At 45.2% G+C, this 20,802-nt stretch overlaps 1 protein-coding gene across 4 annotated transcripts in view; it reads right to left on the bottom strand.

The window, feature by feature from the left end:
• LOC130291604 (ras-related GTP-binding protein A) overlaps positions 1–20,802 on the bottom strand; it is a 1,042,086-nt gene that overhangs the window by 870,582 nt on the left and 150,702 nt on the right. For all 4 annotated transcript variants that reach the window (XR_008847980.1, XM_056540559.1, XM_056540557.1 and 1 more), the window contains exon 2: positions 2,098–2,206. Coding sequence is in view for 3 of the 4 variants with exons in the window: in XM_056540559.1 (XP_056396534.1) it covers positions 2,098–2,186 (89 nt within the window). In the remaining variant the exon portion in view is untranslated. The remainder of the gene's footprint in view (positions 1–2,097; positions 2,207–20,802) is intronic.

The raw sequence follows: 20,802 nt of genomic DNA, 5'->3' as shown, positions 1-20,802 counted from the left end.
AGTTATGCAACAGCTGAAGGTACACAACTACAACTCCCACCATGCCGAGACAGCTGTTTGAGCATGCTGGGATTTGCAGTTTTGCAACATATGGAGGGCTACAGTTTAGAGACTACTGCACACTCATCTCCAAACGGTGGCCCTCCAGATGTTGCAAAACTACAAATCCCAACATGCCTAGACAGCAATTGGCTGTCTGGGCATGCTGGGAGTTGTAGTTTTGCAACAGCTGGAGGCACACAACTACAACTCCCAGCATGCCCAGACAGCCGTTTGCAGCCGGGCATGCTGGGAGTTGAAGTTTTGCAACATCTGGAGGACTACAGTTTGGAGACCACTGGCTGTCTGAGCATGCTGGGAGTTGTAGTTTTGCAACATCTGAAGGATCACAGTTTGGTGAACACTACACAGTGGTCTCCAAACAGTGGTCCTCCAGATGTAGCAAAACTACAACTCCCAGCATGTCCAGACAGTCTGGGCATGCTGGGAGTTGTAGTTTTGCAACATCTGGAGGATCACAGTTTGGCGACCACTACACAGTGGTCTTCAAACAGTGGTCCTCCAGATGTTGCAAAACTACAACTCCCAGCATGCCCAGACAGCCAATGCCAGATCCCTCCACAGCCTGCAGGATCCGCCACCAGGTAAGCAAGGACTTCTCACCCCGCTGTGCCCCGCTCTCCCCGGACTTCCACACGTGGGCGGAGGTCCGGCAGCGGCGAAGGCGGGTGCGTGGCGATGGTGGGGGCACTTACCCCTGGATCGCTGCACACCCGCCACACCCCCCCGCCACCCCTGCACACCCGATCGGGTTAATCAAATGGGATCCCAGGGTGTCGGGCGGGAGTGGTCTCCTGCCAGACACCCCGGGACTTTAGCTATTTAACCCGATCAGCGCCGCGGGAGCGCGCACTTAATGAACGCCGTGTTTATACGGCGGAATGCGCAAAGGTATTGCGTTATCCGCTGTATAAATGCAGTGTTCAGCACGAAGGGGTTAAGCAGAACTTCTCACCTGCCGGAGACAACCGGAGGTGAAAAGTTCAGCCCCCAGGATGCAGCAGCAGCTGCAAATATGTGAACGACGGGTATACCCATCACTCTGCACGAACGGTATACCCGTCGTTCTGCGTTAAGCGGTAAACCTTGTATCTATAACAAGGGGGCATCCTCTACGTTTAGAGGAAAGAAGGTTTCTACACCAGCACAGACGGGGATTCTTTACTGTAAGAGCAGTGAGACTGTGGAATTCTCTCCCGGAGGAGGTGGTCATGGTGAACTCTGTAAAAGAGTTCAAAACGGGTCTGGATGCATTTTTGGAGAGTAATAACATCGCTGGTTATGTATACTAGATTTATAGGGACAGAACGTTGATCCAGGGATTTATTCTGATTGCCATATTTGGAGTCGGGAAGGAATTTTTACCTCTAGTGTGAGGGTTTTTTGCCTTCCTCTGGATCAACTCAGTAGGTTTAACTTGATGGTCTTTTTTCAACCTCATGAACTATGTTACTATGTTACTATGTTAAATAGGACAACATCATTCATAGCAGAAGGAAGCAATAATAATGTTACATAATGGCCCTCATTTAATATTCTAAACCCGACTTGTTTTGTCGGGTTTTTTTTGGCGCATCTTTGTCTGCGCCATGTCGCAGACATCGTGCGCCAGTCTGCGACATGATGCAACATTTTTTCCCGACGGACCCGATGTGGATTCTCCCAAACCCGAAAAAGGGGCGTAACCCGACATTTCTGAGCTTTCCCACGTATTTATAAAGGTTTCCAACCCGAATTTGTTGAATTGTTGTGGATTTTTTCCCGACAACTCAGAGGAGTTGGAAACCAAAACCTACAAAAGCCACGTGCGACAAACAGGATGCGACATAATAATAAATACCAGGGGAAAAAAGCAGTCAGGTAAGAAAGCAAGATAGACTTACAACCCGATTTTCTAAGTAAATGAGGGCCAATGTATTGTTTGCACAAGGCAAGTTTTAATATTAGACTACAAATATGCATTCACAACTAAACATTTGCAGTTAGATAAGCTTGTAAATAGACTTCTAATCACATTTCTTTAAACAAACATCTTACCCTCTTCCTAGGGGCAGTAGGCACATCTGCAAGAGGAATCCTAAAGAAATCAGTGATAGCAATGATGTCTCTTCCTGCTCCCGAGCCATAAGGGGAGTAGTTGCTAGGCCTAGAAAGCAAAAAAATATATAATAATAATAATAATTAAAATGCTCCAATAACAATTTAATGTATTTTTTTTTTTTTTTACAAAACACATAAAAATCTGTTATAAGGTTTTATGATACATGGAGCCTGTACGACATTGCATAGAGGTCCTAGTATGGATATACTCTACTTGTGTATATGTGGGAAGCCTATCAGGCTGAATTTGTGGGAGGGGCTTTGGCTATTTAACATCCATCGGCCCCTCCCTCTGGGCGTATGCTGGGTTGGCGAAATTGCGGGGGTTCTTTCGTTGCGTACGCTGGGTCAGATGTGTGGTGGTGCAGGTTTCTTTTACTGGGGCCCTGGTCTGTTGCTATTGCTCCCCTCGTTTGGCGGGCAGGCTCCGGCACCCAGCGTGTTATGTAGGCGGCGGTCCGTCGGTGCAGCGCGTGCCCGGGCTGGCCGCAGTGAACACGGCCTCTGGATCCAGCGGCAGCTGGCGGCATGGCAGGCGCGGGGAGACGCGACCCACGTGGGTCTCCCTGTGTCGGCGTCTCACGTGTAACACGGGGCTCTGAACGGGCGGAGTCACAGCATGCCAGTGAGCTGGCGGTATAGCTCCACGGATGGCCAGCAGGTGGCGCTGGAAAAAAAAAATGTGTGTGAGGAAATGTGTTAGGCTTACAGAGTGTATTGGTACCATGCAGTAATAAGGGGCTGGCTCATGGTGCACCGGTGTCAGGCCACAGTTCCTGACACATGCACTGTCGCAGACAAGGGGCAGCTTGTAAGTTAATAATACTATAATCCATATTACTGTGGCTTCGGTTTAGGGGGGGGGGTGGTCATGCATATCGGGGTACCGGGTCAGAGGCTTGGGGTAGTCAAGTAATTAGTGGGGTTGGGGTAGTTTCAGGCATAGGGGGGGGGCTAGGGGATGCCAGCATGTATGGGTCAGAGGTGGTAGGTGGCGCGTAAACCATATGGTTAGAACACTGTTAGTTTCTCTTGCAAATTAGGTGGGCTGTATCCAGTTAGGTGGTCGTTACGTTCCTTGTCATTGCAAACTTGGCTACGGTCAGTACCAACCGTACGGCGGTTGTTCATGTTATTTATTCACGTTTCACGGTGGTCATCACTTTCGCTAGCAGACGCTAGTTCACGTCATTTCAGTTCAAATGCTTAATACTCCTGTTGCATTAGTTAATGTTACGCACTGCTGCTGTTACACATAGGCCCTGAATCACTGTATATCTGACTCGACATGTCAGATAGGGTTCAAGGCGTCATTGCTACTGTCACGCATACGGAGCATTTCGTTTACACGGGTAGTGGTCACTGCGATCTTGACTCTTCTTCAAGGGTGACCACTTGCCTGCGGTGGTTGCTGACACGTCTTCAGAGCCATCGCTAGTTAGTTAGAAACGGTGCACACTGTAATCTTGACTCGCAGTCAGGAGGTGTTCACGGTTTAATTATTCATGACTATACGCGTCATGCACACGTTCTCGGTCAGACACACGGTCAGGCCTCGTTTCAAACTATTCAGGTGGTACTCTGGGTCGCACTGGCACTACGGTCAGCACTCTTGGGTTCGGCCACATTGCACGGGCAGTCATCTGCAGCTGTAAGCTAACATTAAGTATGTATTCGGTTGTTTGCAGGGTTACAGTCAATTTGCTGTTCGTTTCAGGCGTCTTACTGTTGTGTTACAGTGGTGGTAAGGTCAGTCAGTACTCAGCAAGGGGGGTACACGTTTCTCATATCTGGTGACTCATGATTACCGTTTTTTCCCCGGCACCCGTTACGGCCCGGACAGGTCATGTCTCACGTGTCAGACATAGAGGACCCGATGTCCATCCCTGATACACCAGCTAGAAGCTCCGTGCGAGGGACGCCCTCCTCTGCAGCTTACAGGGCTTGGACGATCCCCAAGTTGATGGAGGAGTTGCGCAAGAGGGCAATTCCATTTCCAGCAACCGCCCGAAAAGCAGAGTTGTACAAACTCCTCATGGCGGATCAAGGGGCTGGCGACAGTCAGGAGGGGACCTCGGGCCAGTCCACCCTCTCTGAACTGCATGCAATGATGACTTCCATGTTGGGCAGGCTGGATTCTCTGGAGAGAAGGGGCATTCAGGGGCCCCCAGCTCCAGCAGCATTGCAGGCGCCAACGCCTACACAGATGTCTGCCCCTGTTCCGGTAGGCAACCCAGGTAGGTGCTCTGGGCCACCAAGGGTGTCGCCAGTCCATTTTGTCCCAGTGGCCCTGAGAAAGGACATACTGGAAGGGAAGGACATCAATTTGGCGGCCCTGTTGCTATCTGCCTTCGACGTTGAGGACACTAGAACGGTAGTGTGCGCTGACTTATCTGTTGTCCTTAAGAGTAAGGACACCAGGCTGAAAAGGAAGCTAAATATCCACGAGTTTGTGATTGCCTTCAGCAAATACAGGGAGGTGATATGCTCAGCCAGGCCGGAGCGCAGAGAGGAGCTCGACCTGTATTTGCTGAGGGTTACTGAATACGCATACAAATACGGTGGTACCCATTTCTACGATTATCATAGAAGTTTCTCAGCCATGGCAGCGGCGGCCTTCAGCCAAGATGGGTACCTCACGGACTGGAGCATCGAAGATTCACAGATGTTCTGCAGCCACTTCGCAAATCTCAAATTCCCCGCATGTGCCGCCTGTCAATCAATCACGCATACTACGGCGTGGTGTGTAGGGCTGGCTCAACAGGGTGAGCAGGGCGCCACCAGACCGTCCACTTCCACGGACAGTTTCAGCAGGTCCGCACCTTCCGTGGATAAGTTGGGCCATCCAGTACACTATCTTGGAGGCTCACAAATTTGTAACAACTATATGTCTTCGGGCAACTTCAACAATTGCAGGTTATTACACGTCTGCTTCTACTGCTTCAGGGCACAACCGGGCTCTGCATGTAGGCAGAAAGGGCCAGCATGACTAGGCGGGGTACGTACCCCAGTCCTGGCCGCTCTGCTCGCGGATCACCCGGACCCAGATTGGGTCCAGTGGTTGATCAATAGTTTTGATAGAAGCTTCCACACCTGCATGGTCACACTGCCGCAGGCTACATTTGAATGCGACAATCTGCTGTCTGCCGTAAACGATCCCGCTGTTGTCACTGAATTAATAAATGCTGAGCTAATGAAAGGTTATATGATTGGCCCCTTGTTAGTTTCTCCATTCAGGTCTTGGAGGGTCAGTCCGGTAGGGGTGGTAACAGGCAAGTTCAATGGGAAAAGAGACTGATATTTGACTTGTCGGCTCCTCATGGGTCACTTGTCCCCAGTATCAACTCTCTCATTCCATCCGAGGAGTTTAGCATGCATTATTCTTCCATAGACCAGGCTATTCAGGTCATCTTGGCGCTCGGCCCAGGGACTTGGATGGCGAAGGCGGATATCACTGATGCCTTCAAGTTGCTGCCATTGCACAGGGACCAGTGGCAATGGTTTGGGCTCAAATGGCAGGGGGCATATTATTTTGCTTCCAAGTTGACTTTCGGATGCAAGAGCAGCCCATGGCTGTTTGACCAACTGGCCCAGGCATTGCATTGGCTGCTGGTTAATGTCTCTGGATGCAGCCAGGTCATCCATTATTTGGATGACTTTCTTCTGCTCAGTCGCCCGAGGGAAGAGCCGGACCAGTTGGTCAGATTGCTGAAACTGTTCACTTATATTGGGGTGCCAGTGTCTCCCAAGAAAACGGTCGGTCCAACTAAGTGTCTCACCTTTCTGGGAGTAATCCTAGATTCAGTCGCAATGCAAGTCAGCTTGCCCACTGACAAACTCAACCGTATCAGAGACACTATCCACAAGTACACGGTCTCCCAGGTCACGACCAAGGGCGAGTTGCAGAGCTTGCTGGGAATGCTGGCATTTGCTATGCGAGCAATTCCGCAGGGCAGAGCGTTCGTATCCAGAATATTGTCTTTGCTGCATGGTGTCCCTCATCAACACAGTAGGGTTTGGTTAGATTGCCAAGCCCTGGCTGACCTGAACATGTGGGATAGGTTCATGGCACAATGGAATGGGACGGCTATGTTTGTCCAGCCAGCCTCCGAGTTGTCCCCCAAGATCTGCACCGATGCGTCATTTTCCACCGGTTATGGTGCAGTGTGGGGCGGCAGGTGGATGGCGGGCCAATGGTCCAAGCAGGTATTGGCTCTGGCAGGCTTCAGCAGCACTTCGGCACTTTTTGAGGTTTTCCCCATTGTAGCAGCTGCAGTGACATGGGGCGACAAGTGGTCAGGGCAGACGGTGGAGTTTCAGTGTGACAATCAGGCGACAGTTGCCATAGTCATCAAGGGCAGTGCCAGGCATGCTACTGTCATGTCATTCATGCGCAGGCTAGTCTGGGTGTCCTTACAACACAACTTCAATTTTGTAGCCAGACACATACCGGGGGTAGACAACACGGCCGCAGATGCTCTGCCCAGGGCTAATTTCCATCTTTTTCCATCTTTTTGGCTCCGCAAGCAGATGCAGTAGGAACACAACCCCCTTTCCTGGCACAATTAATCTTGGACTGAATTATTACACACAGGTGGCCCGGGAGTTAATGTCGGACGCCTTAGCCCCCAATACCAGAAAGGCCTATCATGCAGCACACGACACCTTTAGGTCATATCTGTCGCAACATAGCATCCCCTTTTCTTACGACACCACTATCATTCTATCTTTCATTGGTTTCTGCCACTCTTCTCTGTACCTGTCTCATAGCACTATTAAATCTTACCTTTCGGGCATTCAGCATTTAATTTCTTTATCCCACCCAGACAGGCTATCTATCCTATCATCTCAGGCTGTCAAGGCTGCGCTCAGAGGGGTGGTGGCTCGTAGCGCCACAGCGCCACCTCTCAGGAAACCGATCAGCGGCGAGCTGTTCCGAGCCATGTCTGACGCATTAGCCAATAACCCGTTTGGCTTCGAGCGCAGTCTGATAATCAAATCTGCCATTTATCTAGCCTTCTATGGCTTCCTCCGGCCGGGTGGATTTTCATGTGTCAGGCGGGGAGCGACACATCCACAGAAGGCTCATTTAAGGTGGCAGGGTTCTTGGTTCGAAGTTTCACTGTCCGTCACAAAAACTTGCAGGTGGGGGGCGGTGGTTAAGTATTTTCCTTCAGGCAACAACTGGTGCACGGTGGCGGTGTTGGCACAACTGGTTGAGTTCCTCCATGATAAGCCTCCGGAGTCGCCACTGTTGCCTTTCGGTGGGGGTGCTCTTACCACTTCTCTTTTCACATCGCATGTCCGCACGCTGCTTGGCAATTTAGGACACAACCCCAGAGAGTTCTCAGGTCACTCATTCCGCATAGGAGCAGCATCGGCGGCCTCCAGGCACAAGGTGCCTGTACATGTCATCCAGAAGTTGGGGAGGTGGCGTTCTGATGCATATACCACTTATGTCCCAGATCCCTCAAGGGAAATGGCAGAGGCATTTCAATTTTTGGCATTATAAATAAATGATACTTAATTACCCTAACTGGTGGTGTATTTTTGCCCTCTATAGGCGGACCCTCAACGCGGTTTTCAGGCACACCTCAACCGCTGTTCTATGTTATAAGTAGAGTTTTGTGTTAGGTCTTGGTAAATCTAGTTTCTTGCAGGTGGCCTTGGCAGGAGATAACAGGTAAGCCCATGCACGGTTCAAAGTTCTGACCACAAGTGGGAAGCCTATCAGGCTGAATTTGTGGGAGGGGCTTTGGCTATTGAACATCCATCGGCCCCTCCCTCTGGGCGTATGCTGGGTATGGTGCATCCCACCCTCCTCACCCTTTTCTTCATCACCATACATAAGGGAATGCCCTCTATAGGCGGACCCTCGACGCGGTTTTCAGGCACACCTCAACCGCTGTTCTATGTTATAAGTAGAGTTTTGTGTTAGGTCTTGGTAAATCTAGTTTCTTGCAGGTGGCCTTGGCAGGAGATAACAGGTAAGCCCATGCACGGTTCAAAGTCCTGACCACAAATGAAATTAGTGCAGACACTTATGAACCTCTTGTTATGAGCATGAACCACCTGTGAGTTATTTCAGTACATTTTTAAAACTATACAGTAGATATGTTTAGGTTTCAGTGGCAAAATACAATTTTAAAGATTAGGACTCATCACCTTCTTTTACCATTAACCCCTTAAGAACTCAGCCCTTTTTCACCTTAATGACTCAGCCCTTTTTTGCAATTCTGACCACTGTCATTTTATGCATTAATAACTCTGAGATGCTTTTACCGATTATTCTGATTCCGAGAGTTTTTTCGTGACATATTCTACTTTATGTTAATTGTAATTTTTTGTAAATACTTGCATCATTTCTTTGTGAAAAATTCCAAAATTTTATGAAAAAATAGAAAATTTCGCATTTTTCTAACTTTGAAACTCTCTGCTTGTAAGGAAAATGGATATTCCAAATACATTTTATATTGATTCACAAATACAATATGTTTTCTTTGTGTTGACATCATAAAGTTGACATGTTTTTACTTTTGAAGATATTAGAGGGCTTCAAAGTATAGCAGCAATTTTCAAAATTTTCACTAAAATTTCAAAATCTGAACTTTTTAGGGGTCAGTTAAGTTTGAAGTGGATTTGAGGTGCCTTTCTGTGAGAAATAACCCATAAATGACCCCATTATAGAAACTAAACCCCTCAAAGGATTCAAAAACACATTCAGAAAGTTTGTTAACCCTTTAGTTGTTTCACAAGAATAGCAGCAAAGTGGAGGAGAAAAATCTAAATCTGCATTTTTTACACTAACATGTTCTTGTAGTCCCATTTTTTTTTAATTTTAAAAAGTGGTATTAGGTGAAAAAGCCCCCAAAATTTGTAGCTCAATTTCTCTTGAGTATGGAAATTCCTCAAATGTTGACATAAAGTGCTCTGCGGGCTCACAACATGACTCAAGAGGGAAAGAGCAACTGTGAATTTTTTTTAAACAAATTTTGCTGCTATGGTTTTTGGGGGCCATGCTGCATTTAGGAAGCCCCCATGGTGCCAGAACAGCAAAAAAAAAAAAAAACACATGGCATACTATTTTGGAAACTACACCCCTCAAGGAACGTAACAAGAGGTATAGTGAGCATTAACACCTCACAGGTGTTTGACGACTTTGCGTTGAAGTTGGACATGAAAATGGAAAATTTGATTTTTAACACTAAGATGATGATGATGAAGTTACCCCAAATTTTTCTTTTTCACAAGGGGTAATTGGTACCTCAAATTTTTCTTTTTCACAAGGGGTAATTAGAGAAAATGGAGCCCAAATTTTGAAGCCCAATTTCTCCCGATTAAGAAAATGCCCCATATGTGGATGTTAAATATTCTACTGGCACACTACAGGTCTCAGAACAGAAGGAGCGCCATTAGTCTTTTTGAGAGAGAATTTAGCTAAAATGGTTTTTGGGGGATATGTTGCATTTAGAAAGTCCCCAGGGTGTCAGAACAGAAAAAAAAAAAAAAACACATGGCATACTATTTCGGAAACTAAACCTCTCAAGGAACATAACAAGGGGTAAAGTGAGCCTTAACACCTCACAGGTGTTTGACAACTTTGCGTTGAAGTTGGACGTGAAAGTGGAAAATTTGATTTTAACACTAAAATGATGATGTTACCCCAAATTTTTCTTTTTCACAAGGGATAATTGGAGAAACCGGACCTCAAAATTTTAAGTACAATTTCTCCTGATTAAGAAAATGCCCCATGTGTGGATGTTAAGTGCTCTGCTGGCGTACTACAGGTCTCAGAACAGAAGAAGCGCCATTAGTCTTTTTGAGAGAGAATTTTGCTGAAATTGAAGTCAGGGGCTATGTGCATTTTCAAACCTCCCATGGAGCCAGAACAGCAGAAACCCCCCACATGTGACACCATTTTGGAAACTAGACCCCTCCAGGAATGTAACATGGGTTACAGTGAGTACTTACACCTCACAGGTTTTTTGAACAGTGATCTGTAAAAAGTGAAAATTAGATTTTTAACACTAAAATGATGGTGTTACTCTAAATTTTTCATTTTCACATGGAGTAATAGGAGAAAATGGACCCCATAATTTGAAGCCCAATTTCTCTCGATTAAGAAAATGCCCCATATGTGGATGTTAAGTGCTCTGCTGGTGCACTACAGGTCTCAGAACAGAAGGCGCGCCATTGGTCTTTTGAAGAGAGAATTTTGCTGAAATTGAAGTAGAGGGTCATGTGCATTTTCAAACCTCCCGTGGAGCCAGAACAGCAGAAACCCCCCACATGTGACACCATTTTGGAAACTAGACTCCTGTAACTAGACACTGTAACAAGGGTTACAGTGAGTACTTACACCTCACAGGTTTTTTGAACAGTGGGCCGTAAACGTGAAAAATTTGACTTTTTTATACTAAATTACTATTAACCAAACTTTTTTTAGTTTCACAAGTAGTAAGATATACCCAGTATATGGCAGAAAAGCTCTATGCAGGTGCAAAACAGGGCTTAGGAGTGAGACAGCACCAATGAGATTTGAGGCCTAAAGTGGTGCTTTGCACTGCAATGGTTGAGGTTCTGACGTAAAATAAAAAATAAAAAAGAATTGACAATTTTGAATCTACACCCCTCAAGGAAGGTAACAAGGGGTACAGGGAGTACTTATACCTCACAGTTTTTTTGAACAGTGGACCGTAAAATGAAAAATTAGATTTTTTACACTAAAATGCTGGGGTTACCCAATTTTCTACATTTTCACAAGGGGTAATTGGAGAAATTGGGTTACAAATTTTGGTGGGCTTTTTCTCATGACTATGGAAACACATCCACATATGGGGTAACGTGTTGGGCGGGCTCACAACAAGGCTCAGAAGTCATAGAGGTCTGTTTGATTTTGAGGCCTATGGCATATCAGTAGCTGACGGTTAAATACATTCAGAGGAAAATACAAAAATGAAACACCCACATGTGACACCATTACAGAAAGTACCAACCCTCAGGAATGGGTATAGGGGTAAAGAGGACATTTTAAATGCATGGGTGTTTCCTAAATTTATTTTCCAGGAATGGATGAAGGGTAGCTTTTGAAAATTGCAATTTTCAACCTATGCTCTGCTTCATCTTCCTGGGAACAACTAACATGTGACTCCGAATTGTCGCCTGGAAATACAACAGAGCTCCTGAGCAAGAACTTTTCACATTTGAGGCCGATGTTTGTTACGGACCTAACAGTTAAATACATTTAGAGGAAAATACATGAAAGGAACACCCACATGTGAGCTTAATACAAACATTACACCCCCTAGGGAAGGTATAGGGGTGAAGTGGAGATTTGGAACAGACGGATGTTCCCTAAATTTATTTTCCAGGAATGGATGAAGTGTACCATGGGGGGGGGGGGGGGGGTAATGAAAATTGCTATTTTAATACTGATATGCCAATTCCCAGAATGATGACCCAGAGTATAGCCGAAAGTAAAAATGATGCCCGCCCCAAACCCTATGCTTTGAATCACCATTCTGGGAAAATAAATTTAGGAAACACCCATGCATTTAAAATGTCCTCTTTACCCCTATACCCATTCCTGTGTGTCGCCGTCCCTATTCTGTTACCTCAAATGTGCACCCCGCTCAGGTGGAGAGAGAGCGCTGCGCATTTGAGGCAACTGCAAACCCCCAATGTGTCCCATGACCCTTTTTATCAGGGATATTGGGATATAGTTCTTTTTTTTGGGGGGGGGTTTAAAATTTGGAGGACAATGTACTCTGGACTGGTACATTGGAGTATAATTGAGGGGAATTAAAATCAGGGAAAATTATTAAAAATGTAGTGCTCCATGGAAGTGTGATACTCCCTGAAGCAGTTTTTAATGCAGAGGCCCGGATGATCGGGGCAAGTGTCACACTGAGTGGTGGTCTCCTTCTGAATCCTCCCTCCTGTGACACACTCTGCATTTTTTCTGGGATCGTCCCTTCTTTCCAGTGTGGGGGACCTCACCTGGAAAGTGTTGGCCGGGACGATCCGGGGCACTGAAGTTCCAGAGGTGCTCTGACCCGCTCCTTGGCGGTCACCAAAGATGAGGGCCTTTAGAACTACCTCTTCAAACTGCAGGAATGTCCCTGTGTTGCCAGCATACTGGGACAGTTCAAAAGAGTTGTACATGGCAACCTGTACCATGTAGACTGCAACTTTATTGTACTATACCTGTGTTTTCCACATGGCATCGTATGGCTTGAAGACTTGATCAGAAAGATCAACTCCCCCCATATACCAATTGTAGTCCAGAATACAATCGGGCTTGAGGACCGGTCCCGCGGGGACAGGGGTGTTGCCATTCCCATGAATTGTGGTGAGCATAAGGAAATCCCTCTTGTCCTTATACCTGACCAGCAACAGGTTTTCGTGGGAAAGGCATGGGACTCCTCCCGGGGGATAGGAGCGTGTAGGGGATGGGGTGGAAGGCCCCTTAGATTCTTCCGGACTGTCCCACAAGCGACCGTGGATCTGGCGGAGAGGGATGTGAAGAGAGGGATACTAGTATAAAAGTTATCCACGTAAAGGTGGTAACCTTTATCTAGCAATGGGTGCAAAAGGCCCCAAACTATTTTTCTGGTAACACCAAGAGTGAGGGGACATTCTGGGGGTTCAAAACAGAAATCTCATCCCTCATACACTATAGACTTGCAAGTGTACCCTGAGGTACTCTCGCAAAGTTTATACATCTTCACGCCATACCGCGCTCGCTTGGTAGGGATGTATTGCCAGAAGCTGAGTGTCCCCGTAAAGCTGATGAGAGACTCATCAATAGCGACCTCCTGCCCCGGGACATAAAATTTGGCCCGAAGTGGTTGGGGGGGACATGCCGCATTATCAGCATAATGCAAACATTTCCAAATGGCCTTGAACCGGGGACATGTCATGGCCATACCGTAAAGCGGGGTCTGGTAAAGGACGTCCCCACTCCAGTATTGCTGGACACTTGGTTTTTTAACTACACCTATATGCAGAACGAGGCACCAAAAGGTCCTCATTTTGGCCGCATTGACGGCGTACCATCAGATTGTTCGTCTGGTCAACCATCAGATTGACAAAGTCGTCACTGAAAAAAAACCTGAAATAGTCCATTTCAGTGAACCCAACAATGTCAATCTTGATTCCTGAGTCGCCAACAAACTCAGGAATCCCAGTCTCGTGGTCTGCTGGCTTAATCCAGACAAGTTCACCAGTACAGGGCACCAGTGAACTTGGCTGGGGGGCTTGACTAGTATGAGCACCAGGGGGACTCATACTAGCATGGGGCACAGGGTCAGGAACAGAGGAGGTTTGCGGCCTCGCTTGGCGGCGTCTCCGCTGCCTTGGTGGCTCATCATCAGAACTAGATCATGAGGAGGACGAGGAAATAAGGAAGGTGGGGCCTTCCTCGTCCTCTGAGACGCTTTTAGAGTGGGGGGGTGAAATGTATAAATGTGGGGGGGGGGAAAGTTTATTGGTGTGTGTGCTGCGTGTGGTGTGGTGGTGCGATAATACCTCCCTATCCTCCTGGGCTTTAGCTAACGGTGGCGGACCGCTCTTTTATAGCTATAAGGGCCCAACCACACGTTCAGCAAAAAAAAAAAAAGGTCTGCCACCCAAAAAAACACTGGGGGCAGACTGCAGCGACCCTGTAGGGCTAGGGTCACGCAGCTAAAGGTGATGCGGACCTGTGGACACCTACAGATAGTACGCTGAAATAAAAGAAAAAAAAAGGTCTGCACCCCCCCCCAAAAAAAAGCTGGGGGCAGACCGCAGCGACCCTGTAGGGCCGGGGCCACGCAGCTAAAAGTGCTACGGACCCACGGACACCTACAGACAGTACACCAAAAAAAATATATATATTTTTTTAACCCCTAACTGTCCCTACCTAATCTACTGCTTTCCCTGACTACTTTCTGTGCCAAGGGGCCACAGAAAGGGTGCACTTTTTTGACTATGAGGGGGGAGATGGCAGCACGGGGCTCCGTCCTGCACACCAGGTGGGCAGAGCGGAGCAGCGCGCTCCTGCACCCACCTCCCCCTCCCCATACTTCAGTGATTGGTGTGGTCACTGTGGCCACCTAATCACTGCTGTACTGGGGGGTGGCAACAGTGCCGCCCCTCAGTACCTTATGGATGATGATTGGTGGTGTATATTATACCACCTATCATCATCATTATCCGGGTCATCGGGGAACGGAATCGCAGCAAACCGCCGGTCTGAATTGACCGGCGATTTGCTGCGATCGCCAATATGGGGGGACCTCAGGACCCCCCTGGGCAATATGTCTGGATGCCTGCTGAATGATATCAGCAGGCATCCTGGTCCAGTCCCTTCCCGGCGAGCGGCAGGGGCCAGAAGAACGCAGGGCGTACCTATATGCCCTGAGTCCTTAAGGACTCGGAAACGGGGGCGTATGGATACGCCCTGCTCATTAAGGGGTTAATGTGTTTATCAGGGCTGCACTGGGAACAAAAGTAGGCATTTTAGACTAAGCAGCCCACTTTGGTCATGGGTGTGGCTACATTAAGGTGGAACCACAACAGGGAGGGGACAAATATTAGTCAAAGTTGGGTATCATAGGCTATTTAACAGAAATCTATATATCTCTATATATTAACATACAGTAAGAAAATTTCCCATATTGCCATCGTATTGTTACATATTATACTCTTACTGACCAAATCCTGTATACTGAGACCAATATTATCAATAATAAAACCAGTACACAAGGAAGAATATTATCCCTAAATATATTACCATTATACTGTTACTGACCAATTCCTATATATTGAAACTAATATTACCAATAATAAAACCAGTACATATGGAGGAATATTATAATCATATATATTACCATTATACTGTTACTGACCAATATTACCAATAATACTAGTATACAAGGAGGAAATATTATCACCGTATATATTACAATCATACTGGTACTGACCAAATTCTGTATACTGAGACCAATAAGACCAGTATACAAGAAAGAATATTATCACCATAGTATGGGGACAATATTCCTTCTTGTATATGGTATCATTGGTCTATTGGTTTCAGTATACAGGATTTTGGTACAGTCACAGTATGATGGTAATATGTTACTGACCAAATCCTGTATACTGAGAACTAAATTACCAATAAATACCAGTATTTACACATGCTCCCCCCAAGTGACAATAGGGTGGTAGCTCTACACAGGCTCTGGTGAACATAAAAGTGAGTCCATGGTTACATCGGATGACTCTAAGGTGATATCTTCTCTGACTGGAGTAGGTCACTTTCCTTTTTCTTCTCCATCTGACCCTGTCAGACAAATATTTTAGGCTTCGCACTCAGTAATAACCCCAGTAGGATCCAGTAGGTAGGTCCCAGTAGGATCCAGTAGGTATTCAGGTCTCCCGTAGTATTAGCAGCCCCCCAGTAGGTAGTATTAACAGCCCCCCCCCCCCACCAGGGATTATATTAGCAGTCCTCCCACCTGTAGGTAGTATGGGTAGCCCCCCCAAAGTTAGTAAGTAGCCTGTCCTATATAGTAGCAGTCCCCCACTGTATATAGTAGCCCCCTGTATACAGCAGCTTTCCCTCTCTCCCTGTAGGTAGTAACTAGACCCTGTAGGTAGAAGCTAGCTAGTTAGTAAGTAGCCCTTCATATAAAGTAGCCCCCCCTATATATATATATATATATATATATATATAGAAGCTCACCCACTGTATATAGTAGCCCCCTCTATACAGCAGCTCTCCCTCTCTTCCTGTAGGTAGTAACTAGCCCCTGTAGGTAGTAACTGGCTAGTTAGTAAGTAGCCATCCTTTACACTAACTCCCCCTCTATATAGTAGCCCCCCTCCACTGTTTATAGTAGCTCCCTGTATACAGAAGTTCTTCCTCTCTTCCTGTAGGTAGTAACCCCCCCCCCATATACATTAGTTCTCTGTATACAACAGCTGTATATAGTAGCATGTATATATCGAAATCCCCCAAAATTAGTAAGTAGCCTGTCATATACAGTAGCCCCCCTATATTTAGTAGCAGTCCCCCTGTATACAGTAGTCCCCCCCATATAAAGGATCCCTCCTGTATATAGTATGTAGCCCCCCGCATATAGTAGCCCCCTGTATACAGCAGCTCTCCCTGTATACAGTAGCCCCAATTTGCTGGTAGTTAGTAGCCCCCCCACTGTATATAGTAGCCACCTGTATACAGCACCTCTCTCTCCGTGTAGGTAGTAACTAGCCCCCCCCCCCATGTATAGTAGTCCACTGTATACAGTAGCTCTCCCCTCCATAGGTAGTAAGTAACCCCTCTGTACACAGCAGCTATATATTATGGTATTTATTATAGTAGCATGTATATAGAAATCAAAGTTAGTAAGTAGCGTGTTGTATACCATAGCCCCCTATATATAGTAGAAGTCCCCTATATACAATAGTCCCCCTGTATATTGTAGGTAGCCTCCAGTATAAAGTAGTCTCCTGTATACAGCAGCTCCCCCTGTATACAGTAGCCCATTTGTAGGTAGTTAGTAGCCACCCACTGCATATAATAGCCCACTGTATACAGCACCTCTCCCTCTCTCCCTGTAGGTAGTAACAACCCCCCCCCCCCCATTTTCCCCCATATTTAGTAGTCCTCTGTACACAGCAGCTATATAAACCAAAAAACAGACAAAGAGTTTATAAGGATTGTAGGTACACAGTCTAATAACTGATATAATATTACCCCCTATAATAGATAGTAAGCCCCCAATATATATTGCAACTCCAAACAACACGGTAAAAAAACAAAAGAACAAAAGGGTGTTTTAGCAAACCAGTATATTAAAAAGTATAAGGTTTAATGATATAGATTAAAAACCACATATATGTAAAGAGGAAACAAACATCAAAAAAGCGGCATCACCGGATATGATAAAAGAGATCTTAGTATAACAAATGGAGAGGTAGGTATATATATATATATATATATATATATATGAGGTAGAGAAATTGACACTTTTATAGCTAAAAGCACTTGTAAACAGTAAATACTGTGCAAAATTGCATACAATATAAAGTGCTATATGCTGTATGTCATAAGGGTACAAAAGACAATGCAAATACAAGATAGGGGTTGCAAAAAACAAGATACCTACACACTACACAAGTGGTATGAATCCGGGATGACGCCATTCCAGTTGTGTGGCGTCATCCCGGATTCATACTACTTGTGTAGTGTGTAGGTAACTTGTTTTTTGCAACCCCTATCTTGAATTTGCATTGTCTTTTGTACACTTATAACCTACAGCATATAGCACTTTATATTGTATGCAATTTTGCACAGTATTTACTGTTTACAAGTGCTTTTAGCTATAAAAGTGTCAATTTCTCTACCTCATATATATACCTATCTCTCCATTTGCTATACTAAGATATCTTTTATCATATCCGGTGATGCCGCTTTTTTGATGTTTGTTTCCTCTTTACATATCTGTGGTTTTTATGTATATCAATAAACCTTATACTTTTTAATATACTGGTTTGCTAAAACTCCCTTTTGTTCTTCTGTTTTTTTACAGCAGCTATACAGTAGCATGTATATAGAACTCCGACCTAGCTTTTCTGATGTGTTTATTCATTTACATAAAGAACTTCCTGTTGATGTCAAATCTGGATTGTAAGGGTCAACAGTGATGACATCATAGTTAGCTTTTCAAGCCTCCTGCTCCACACCCTCCTTGCCACGTATGGGCAGAGAACAGTGAAGCCCTAACTCACCCACAGCTACTGTCCCTACCTACTGCTTATCTGCCCTAAGTGACGGATCGACAACCACAATGACAAACCCTCCCTGTTAAGTGCTGGGGAAAAGTTGTCAAAATAATAAAATTCAAAACAGACGGAGTTGGGGAACAGCTGGAGGCACACAAACTAACAGAGGTACACTAAGACACACACAGTCAAATCGTAGTGAAACTAGCCAAGGTCGGTACCAGGAAATAGCAGAGTACAGGAAAAGCCAAAGATCAATATACAAGCAGGTATCCAGTAAGCAGGAGGTGTCAGCTAAGTTATAACCTTTTGTAGATGCTGGACTGATCACTGCTCCTAGCTATTATAGGAAGGTGATCAGGGATACACCTTTCTGATAGGTAGCAGAGCTGAGAACCACACCCAGATGACACAGGTGAGCTCCCAGCAGCTCCAGCCCAATTAGAGTCATTTAACTCTTTGTCTATGGCCAGAACCAGACGTTACACTCCTCTTTTTGAATGTAGCTCCACCTACTCTACCCCAAGGCAAGGAAATACAGGACTCTTTATTACTGCAGGGCAGCATGTTGGCTCAGTGGTTGACACTGTAGCTTTGCAGTGCTGCTGTTCTGGTTTAAAATATATACAATAATAATATTGTTTTGCTCAGTGTTTTTAAATCTACAGGGTGGGCCATTTATATGGATACACCTTAATAAAATGGGAATGGTTGGTGATATTAACTTCCTGTTTGTGGCACATTAGTATATGTGAGGGGGAAACTTTTCAAGATGGGTGGTGACCATGACAGCCATTTTGAAGTTGGCTATTTTGAATCCAACTTTTGTTTTTTCAATAGGAAGAGGGTCATGTGACGTATCAAACTTATTGAAAATTTTACAAGAAAAACAATGATGTGCTTGGTTTTAACTTTATTCTTTCATGAGTTATTTGAAATGTGTTGTATGTGCTGCCCATTGTGTTGGATTGTCAATGCAATCCTCTTCTCCCACTCTTCACACACTGATAGCAACACCGAAGGAGAAATGCTAGCACAGGCTACCAGTATGCATAGTTTCAGGTACTGCACATCTCGTATCTTCACAGCATAGACAATTGCCTTCAGAAGATTTTGTTCAGTGATGAGGCATACTTTTATGTGAATGGTGAAGTTAACAAACAAAACCACCGCTATTGGTCTAACACTAACCCACATTGGATAGATCGCTCTAAGACTATTGGAACACAAAAATTTATGGTATGGTGTGGTATTTGGGGTGCAAAGATAATGGGGCCCTTCTTCATCAATGGAAACCTCAAGGCCACTGGATATGCGAAATTGCTACATGATGATGTGTTTCCCTCTTTATGCACTGAAGCTGGTAAATTCCCTGAGTTTTTCCAGCAAGATGATGCACCACTAAATTATGGGTGTCAGGTCCGAGCATTCCTAGATGAACAGTTTCCTGGAAAGTGGATTGGTCATTGTGGGCCAGTTGAATGGCCACCAAGGTCTCCTGATCTGACCCCCTTAGACTTTTATCTTTGGTGTCATCTGAAGGCAATTGTCTATGCTGTGAAGATACGAGATGTGCAGCACCTGAAACTACGGATACTTGAAGCCTGTGATAAAATTTCTCCTGCGGTGTTGCTATCAGTGTGTGAAGAGTGGGAGAAGAGGGTTGCATTGATAATCCAACACAATGGGCAGCACATTAAACACATTTTATAAGTGGTCAGAAACTTGTAAATAACTCATGAAAGAATAAAGTTACATTAAAACCAAGCACATCATTGTTTTTCTTGTGAAATTCCCAATAAGTTTGATATGTCACATGACCCTCTTCCTATTGAACCAAAGTGAAGAACCTGGTGTTGGAAAGGTGTGACATGAATAGAGCCTTTTACAAGAAATTTGTCAAAGGTGACCAAAAATCTTGTGCTTGGTGGCTGATGAAAGTGCGAATGAAAGAATGAAGCGCCATTGAAGTGGTGCATATAAAAATCTGCTGAAGAAGTAAGCGAAGTGCCTCAAAACCTATTGGATGAAGTTGTTCAAGAAAAAGGAAAGGCAGTTGGACTCTGCCTTTTGAATACAAGTGCTCCTTCCTGGTGGTCTGAGCAGAGGGGGGGGGGGGATCTGTGACACTGTGGCAAGAAAAGGGTGTATTTCCCTAGCTATCCCTGAAGAAACCTCCACCTGTGGCCTAATTAATAAGTAGTGTTGGGCGCGAATATTCACAGTTCAAATTTTTATCGCGAATATCGCAAATTCGTGGATATTGCGAATATATTCGCTATATATTCGAAATTTTGAATATGCACTTTTTTCCACATATGTGCATATTCGCACATGTGAATATTTGCATATGCGCATATTCATATATGCGCATATTCGCATATGCGCATATTCGCATTCGTGAATATTCGCATATTCCTTCTTTTCACTTGTGGGCCAATTAGAATGATGCAAATACACTTGTTAGAGATTATCAACAACATCCTTAGCAACCAATAGTAAAATTGCCCACCCCCTCTATGTTTTCTTCCTTGAATACGCGAATATGCGAATATTCACATATGCGAATATAACGAATATGCTAAATTTGCTAATATAGGATGAATATTCGTCTATATATTCACGAAATATCGCAAATTTGAATATGGCCAATGCCGCTAATCACTATTAATGAGGTAGCAGAAAAGGGAAGTGTGTTTAAAAGGAACTCAGATAGTGTAGTTTGTTCCTGTTTTATGTTTTATTTATCCTGCAACCTGTCTAATAAAGCATGCGTGGAGCCAGACGTGCATAAAGTACTGTTGTTTGCCGGTTTATCGTGAGGAAACGTGTCCCGTGGTGGTGTCAAGGACGATCCTAGAGCTATCCCCAGGG

The sequence above is a fragment of the Hyla sarda genome, chromosome 9, assembly GCF_029499605.1.
Source record: "Hyla sarda isolate aHylSar1 chromosome 9, aHylSar1.hap1, whole genome shotgun sequence".
NCBI classification, from domain to species: Eukaryota; Metazoa; Chordata; class Amphibia; order Anura; family Hylidae; genus Hyla; species Hyla sarda.
Note: the sequence above shows the minus strand (reverse complement) of the source record. Positions and strands in the feature narration are given on the sequence as shown.